At 50.2% G+C, this 8,247-nt stretch overlaps 1 protein-coding gene across 2 annotated transcripts in view; it reads right to left on the reverse strand.

Annotated features, from left to right (window-relative positions):
- Nucleotides 1-8,247, reverse strand: part of LOC118362683 (cysteine-rich motor neuron 1 protein) — a 127,924-nt gene that overhangs the window by 20,569 nt on the left and 99,108 nt on the right. For both annotated transcript variants that reach the window (XM_035743223.2, XM_035743222.2), the window contains exon 8: nucleotides 591-719. In XM_035743223.2, the coding sequence (XP_035599116.1) occupies nucleotides 591-719 (129 nt within the window). The remainder of the gene's footprint in view (nucleotides 1-590; nucleotides 720-8,247) is intronic.

Raw genomic sequence — 8,247 nt, forward strand, 5'->3', positions numbered from 1 at the left:
AACACAGACGGAAACACATCAGACATCAGTTTATAGCCAAACACCTAACAGTCATTTAATAGTTCTAAAAGTCAATATGTCTTCATTGAGAGATACTCAAAATGAGGAATTGTTACTGAAACTCAGAAGTCATGACTTATGATAATGCTCTTTTCTGACAGGCAGGGATACAAAACATTGTGCATCTTTGTTTTTAAAAGCCCTTTCAAGATGTCTGAGTCTACCCTCAGTGTTCCTTTAGTCCATGTCTGATAATGTCCCAGACTGGTATAGTCATAGAAACAGTCAGACAGTCAGGAAGGAGAGAGAGAGCACCAGAGAACAATGTCTCAATGTCATTGGCCCAGGGCGAGTTCTGTCCTCTGTGTAAACCAATCCGGTGAGAGGAAATAATAGACATATTGCAAAACAGGCTTCACTGACCGAGACGTCAGACCAAACCACGTCGTGAACCAAAAGGAAGGAAATGGACTGAAACAAGGACACACCCTGGATTTGTGTCATAAGAAACGCACATTTTCATTTTACATTGGAAAATGTTTTAAAAAGTATTCCGCTGTGTACCCTAATGAATATGGCCCAGTACTCACGTGTCTTGCAGTGGCAGGTGCGACAGCTGTTCAGGTTCTGTCGGAATCCGTATAAGCAGTCCTTCTCTGACAGGGAGCAGTTCTCTAATGACTGACAGGTAGGGGGCGCCATCGTGATATAGGTGGGCTCTGAAGGAACCAACAAAAATCACACACAACACTTTGGAGGCAAGTCAACTGAGTAACACACACACACACACAAACACACAGCTTTGTTCTGGCATTATGACTAATAGGAGCCATCAGAGTCAAAAGCAATTTCTCCACAAACCCACACCTACCTTCCATTAAAGTGGGTAAATATCAGAGAACAATAGTTGAAAAAACCTGACAGCTACAATAATATTCTATACAAAGGCACGACCAACTGCCCTCTGTGCCCCGACTCCTCCACTCCTCCATCTAATGCATATCTCTTCACACTGAGGTGTCTGCATTCCAGTTCAGTTTGTTTGAATCCATTAAAAGATTATACAGCACTTAATCATATCGGAGGGCGTTGGCCGGCCATATTTCACAGTCATGGACACCAGCACACGGTTTAGTTATGACAGCTTTGAAAAATTCCTCCCTGATGCCTGTCACCCTGGCTGGCTGCTATCTGCTGTATGTGGATCCTCTCTGATGGGGAGGAGACCAGGACTAGTGCTGCTCTGTGATGATAAATATGAGGAGGGTTGTACCAGGGTTGAAGAGGGGACCAGACCAGGAAGTCAAAGAAGGAGTGGGGAGGAAGAGGAGGACAGGGGAGGGAGGAAGATATGAGGAGGTGGGAAGTCGGACAGGAGAAGGAAGATGGGGAGTAGGGACAAGAGAAGGACAGGAGGAGGAAGAGGAGGAAGAGGTGGGAAGGATGACATGTGGCGGTGGGGAGGAGGACAGAAGGAAGAGGAGTTGGCCAGGAGGATTTAGGGGGAGGACAGGACAGTCAAGGTCAGAGGAGACACCAGTGAGTAACTGCGGCTTCTCTCTGAAGTAGACTACACTATCGGGAATGCAAATCACGTGTCCGCTGGCCAGTCTAGTCTTGTCACAAGAGACTATGAATGTAATGATGCACAAGATAAACATAGCAGTAGAAAGAAAACATTCTGCCAATGCTAATAATGTTTAGACATTGCTAATAATGTATAGACAATGCTAATAATGTATAGACAATGCTAATAATGTGTAGACAATGCTAATAATGTATAGACAATGCTAATAATGTATAGACAATGCTAAATCTACTGGAAACCAAATTAAAACAAAATGAATAGAAGCCTATTCAGGACATTTAATTAAACAAAGGCAAACAAATGTGTTGCTGAAAGGTTGGGGTCACTTTGTGATGAATTCATTCCTGGTTAACACAAAATGGCCAGGTAGGGAGGGAGAGGAGGTCTGTCTGAAAACAGTGCAGTGCCAATTATTCTGGAGGTGCAAATTTAATTAAGTCCCATCAGATAAAAGTAACAAAATGACACAATGCTCTTTTCCCCATCTGCTTTCCCCTCAAGGTTATTTGTCTCTGATGAACGCCTCCATGCTTTTATTTCAGGACTTATAGTTATTATGAATTAAGAATGAGCTCTCTCGCTCTGATTTCATTAACTTGCTACGACTTAGGGCTAAAACAAGGTGTCCCTGTTAACAAACAACTGGTGGGCAGGCTGAAAGCAGCCTGGTAGGTACAGTAGCAGGGGCATGGCAATTCAAGGCATGAAACGAATGCATTGACAAATAGACCACACAAAAAACAGTACACATATGACCACAAAGCAACCCCCCCGCCCCCTCCCCGCTCTCTATCCCCGTGTGTAGGTGAGTTATGTAGCATTAAACGTTAAGCATGGCAGAGGACTCCAGAGGGCTTCATTCCAATATGACAGCCTTGATTTGCTTAATTACACACTGTGTGTCTGGCACAATAACCACCCTGACAGAGAGGGGGTGTCACCTTGAGGAAACCAGCTCTCCTAACAAATAATAATTAGGAAATAAAAATGCATAAAGCACTGGCCTGGCTGTGGGGGAGCTAAATGAAGCTGCCGGGAGCAGAGGGCCGTGTGCCCTGGGGCCGCTGGGACAAGGGCAGGGTGTGTGTGTGTGTGTGTTTGTGTGCGTGTGTGGACTGCCTGGGAGGGACAAGGGCAGGGGTGACAGTGGCAGGACCTGGCTTCTGTTTACCTGGTGTCCCCAGAGGCCAAGTACATACAGAAGACCAGACCCAGTACACACAGAGAACCAGACCCAGTACACACAGAGGACCAGACCCAGTACACACAGAGGACCAGACCCAGTACACACAGAGGACCAGACCCAGTACACACAGAGGACCAGACCCAGTACACACAGAGGACCAGACCCAGGACACACAGAGGACCAGACCCAGTACACAGAGGACCAGACCCAGTACACACAGAGGACCAGACCCAGTACACACAGAGGACCAGACCCAGTACACACAGAGGACCAGACCCAGTACACACAGAGAACCATACCCAGTACACACAGAGGACCATACCCAGTACACACAGAGGACCAGACCCAGTACACACAGAGGACCAGACCCAGTACACACAGAGGACCAGACCCAGTACACACAGAGAACCAGACCCAGTACACACAGAGGACCAGACCCAGTACACACAAAGAACCAGACCCAGTACACACAGAGGACCAGACCCAGTACACACAGAGGACCAGACCCAGTACATACAGAAGACCAGACCCAGTACACACAGAGAACCAGACCCAGTACAGACAGAGGACCAGACCCAGTACACACAGAGACCAGACCCAGTACACAGAAGACCAGACCCAGTACACACAGAGGACCAGACCCAGTACACACAGAGGACCAGACCCAGTACACACAGAGGACCAGACCCAGTACACACAGAGGACCAGACCCAGTACAGACAGAGGGCCAGATCCAGTACAGACAGAGGGCCAGACCCAGTACACACAGAGGACCAGACCCAGTACACACAGAGGACCAGACCCAGTACACACAGAGGACCAGACCCAGTACAGACAGAGGGCCAGATCCAGTACAGACAGAGAACCAGATCCAGTACAGACAGAAGACCAGACCCAGTACACACAGAGGTCCAGACCCAGTACACACAGAGGACCAGACCCAGTACACACAGAGGACCAGACCCAGGACACACAGAGGACTAGACCCAGTACACAGAGGACCAGACCCAGTACACACAGAGGACCATACCCAGTACACACAGAGGACCAGACCCAGGACACACAGAGGACTAGACCCAGTACACAGAGGACCAGACCCAGTACACACAGAGGACCAGACCCAGTACAGACAGAGGACCAGACCAGTACACAGAGGGCCAGACCCAGTACACACAGAGGACCAGACCCAGTACACACAGAGGACCAGACCCAGTACACACAGAGGACCAGACCCAGTACACACAGAGGACGAGACCCAGTACACACAGAGGACCAGACCCAGTACACACAGAGAACCATACCCAGTACACACAGAGGACCAGACCCAGTACACACAGAGGACCAGACCCAGTACACACAGAGGACCAGACCCAGTACACACAGAGGACCAGACCCAGTACACACAGAGGACCAGACCCAGTACACACAGAGAACCAGACCCAGTACACACAGAGGGCCAGACCCAGTACACACAGAGGACCAGACCCAGTACATACAGAAGACCAGACCCAGTACACACAGAGAACCAGACCCAGTACAGACAGAGGACCAGACCCAGTACACACAGAGAACCAGACCCAGTACATACAGAAGACCAGACCCAGTACACACAGAGAACCAGACCCAGTACACACAGAGGACCATACCCAGTACACACAGAGGACCAGACCCAGTACACACAGAGGACCAGACCCAGTACAGACAGAGGGCCAGATCCAGTACAGACAGAGGGCCAGACCCAGTACACACAGAGGACCAGACCCAGTACACACAGAGGACCAGACCCAGTACACACAGAGGACCAGACCCAGTACAGACAGAGGGCCAGATCCAGTACAGACAGAGGGCCAGATCCAGTACAGACAGAGGGCCAGACCCAGAACACACAGAGGTCCAGACCCAGTACAGAGGACCAGACCCAGTACACACAGAGGGTCAGACCCAGTACACACAGAGGGCCAGACCCAGTACAGACAGAGGGCCAGACCCAGTACGGACAGAGGGCCAGACCCAGTACAGACAGAGGGCCAGACCCAGTACACACAGAGGGCCAGAGCCAGTACAGACAGAGCACCAGACCCAGTACACACAGAGGGCCAGACCCAGTACACACAGAGGACCAGACCCACTATAAACAGAGGACCAGACCCAGAACACACAGAGGTCCAGACCCAGTACAGAGGACCAGACCCAGTACACACAGAGGGTCAGACCCAGTACACACAGAGGGCCAGACCCAGTACAGACAGAGGACCAGACCCAGTACACACAGAGGACTAGACCCAGTACACACATAGGACCAGACCCAGTACACACAGAGGACCAGACCCAGTACACACAGAGGGCCAGACCCAGTACACACAGAGGGCCAGACCCAGTACACACAGAAGACCAGACCCAGTACACACAGAGGACCAGACCCAGTACACACAGAGGACCAGACCCAGGACACACAGAGGACTAGACCCAGTACACACAGAGGACCAGACCCAGTACACACAGAGGACCAGACCCAGTACACACAGAGAACCAGACCCAGTACACACAGAAGACAGACCCAGTACACACAGAGGACCAGACCCAGTACACACAGAGAACCAGACCCAGTACACACAGAGGGTCAGACCCAGTACACACAGAGGGTCAGACCCAGTACACACAGAGGACCAGACCCAGTACAGACAGAGGACCAGACCCAGTACACACAGAGGACTAGACCCAGTACACACATAGGACCAGACCCAGTACACACAGAGGACCAGACCCAGTACACACAGAGGGCCAGACCCAGTACACACAGAGGACCAGACCCAGTACACACAGAAGACCAGACCCAGTACACACAGAGGACCAGACCCAGTACACACAGAGGACCAGACCCAGGACACACAGAGGACTAGACCCAGTACACACAGAGGACCAGACCCAGTACACACAGAGGACCAGACCCAGTACACACAGAGAACCAGACCCAGTACACACAGAGGACGAGACCCAGTACACACAGAGGACCAGACCCAGTACACACAGAGGACCAGACCCAGGACACACAGAGGACTAGACCCAGTACACAGAGGACCAGACCCAGTACACACAGAGGACCAGACCCAGGACACACAGAAGACCAGACCCAGGACACACAGAAGACCAGACCCAGGACAGAGGACAGACCCAGAAGACCAGACCCAGTACAGACAGACCCAGGACACACAGAGGACTAGACCCAGTAAACACAGAGGACCAGACCCAGTACACACCAGACCCAGTACACACAGAGGACCAGACCCAGTACACACAGAGGACCAGACCCAGGACACACAGAGGACTAGACCCAGTACACAGAGGACCAGACCCAGTACACACAGAGGACCAGACCCAGGACACACAGAGGACCAGACCCAGTACACACAGAGGACCAGACCCAGTACACACAGAGGACCAGACCCAGTACACACAGAGGACCAGACCCAGTACACACAGAGGACCAGACCCAGTACACACAGAGGACCAGACCCAGTACACACAGAGGACCAGACCCAGTACACACAGAGGACCAGACCCAGTACACACAGAGGACCAGACCCAGTACACACAGAGGACCAGACCCAGTACACACAGAGAACCAGACCCAGTACACACAGAGGACCAGACCCAGTACACACAGAGGACCAGACCCAGTACACACAGAGGACCAGACCCAGTACACACAGAGGACCATACCCAAAACACACGCAATACATGGCAATGACAACACAGCTCACACTGACTGACCTCCCCTCGGGTAGAAAGCTGACGAGCTCCAACAGGCAACGTATTGTACTACTGCAACTGCCACACTGTCGGTGACTATCTTCGTGTAAATCAATCTAAACAACCATTGTAATTGTGTTCGAGTAATATTTGACGTTCCCCACGCTTTAGACGAGACAATACCATCGGTTGTTCCTCAGGTGATTCTACGTGGCAGGGAAATCAGGCTGAGGTCCTAACCAGTGAGCTGCGGGGGTTCTCTATGAAGGGTAGCCAGCTACACATCTCCAATGTCAGGAGTCTTTGTTAAGGAGGCAGAGCAAGATCATTAAAGGGATAACGATGTGAGGGCATTAAACTGTGCTGCTCACCGTCTTATCTCTCTCTCAGACTATCTCTCATCCCCCACCCAAGACACAATGGTCAATATCTCCGATAGTGACGTTGTAAAACCCATCTCACAGTATCATACAAAAACTCATCCCATCCATGAATGGAATACAAATATGAATAGGTGTTGGGGAGGAAATCACATGTTGCAATCCAATCCGTTCCAATCTGTTCCAGTCTCTCTCTCCAACCGCTGTTGAAATTGAAGTCAATCAAAGTCAAGCCTGGTGACTTAAAACATGATGCTCCATAGAGATTCAATCCCCCTATCAGTACATGTAATTGCTGTACATGTGTGAGAGCGCGAGCATATCAAAGAAGGGAATGATATCTATATCTATCTCCGCTTTGATCTGAAGAAAAAAAAAACCCAGGAAACATCTTGCTCAAAAAACCCAGGAAACATATTGCTCAAAAAACCCAGGAAACATATTGCTCAAAAAACCCAGGAAACATATTGCTCAAAAAACCCAGACGAGGAGGACAGAACACACACAAAATCACAATCAGCAACACAAATATCCTACTGTGTAGAACAGCAGTGAGTGAACAATGTTCTGCTTATTGTACCTATATGACTTAATACTGATGCTCCAGTTATAAAGGTCTATGAACTAAATACACATCTGTTTTTATGAATATCACCATTCAGGGTGCATGGCCAGGCGTGTGGTCGGTTGGGTTAGTGCGGGAGGACTGAGGGATGCATCCGACCTCCACACCCTACCTGCCTCTCTCTCCCTAGGTTTGAGGCTCGGTCACTCAAACACGCATAATTGCTTCAGAGGCAGATAGGCGCATAAAAGATTCATGGAAGGAGGTGGAGGTGGGGGTGGGGGTGAGTGGTTCTGCCCACCATGGGGCAGAGGTAAAGGGGCCTGCAGGCATTGAGACATGGCATGGCCCACTGCCCTCTACTCTCCCTGTCCTTCCTGTGCTCATACATCCGTCCTCCATCCCTCCCTCCCTCCCTCACCCTCCATCAATCCATCCAACCATCCATCCATCTAACCTCCCCCTACCTCCCCTGTTCCCTCCCTCCCTCCCTCCATCCCGTTCCTACCCACCCCAGGTCCTCATTAGAGAAGACTCAGGGGTGAAAATGACCCCAGGCCAGTGGAACTAGCTACCTAATTTGAGATCTTTGCATCCTGATTAGAAAACAAAACTCACCACTAATCCACTGGGTCGAGCTTGTAACGTATAATGTTGTTGACTTGTTATTCATCGATTGTGTTTTGAAATGATTTGATAGTCCGATCGTGTACTGTTTAATTGGAGGGAGAAGAACCCATGAGGGGAAATATGAATTTGAAGTGATATGAGGATAATT

The sequence above is a fragment of the Oncorhynchus keta genome, chromosome 29, assembly GCF_023373465.1.
Source record: "Oncorhynchus keta strain PuntledgeMale-10-30-2019 chromosome 29, Oket_V2, whole genome shotgun sequence".
Classification (NCBI taxonomy): Eukaryota; Metazoa; Chordata; class Actinopteri; order Salmoniformes; family Salmonidae; genus Oncorhynchus; species Oncorhynchus keta.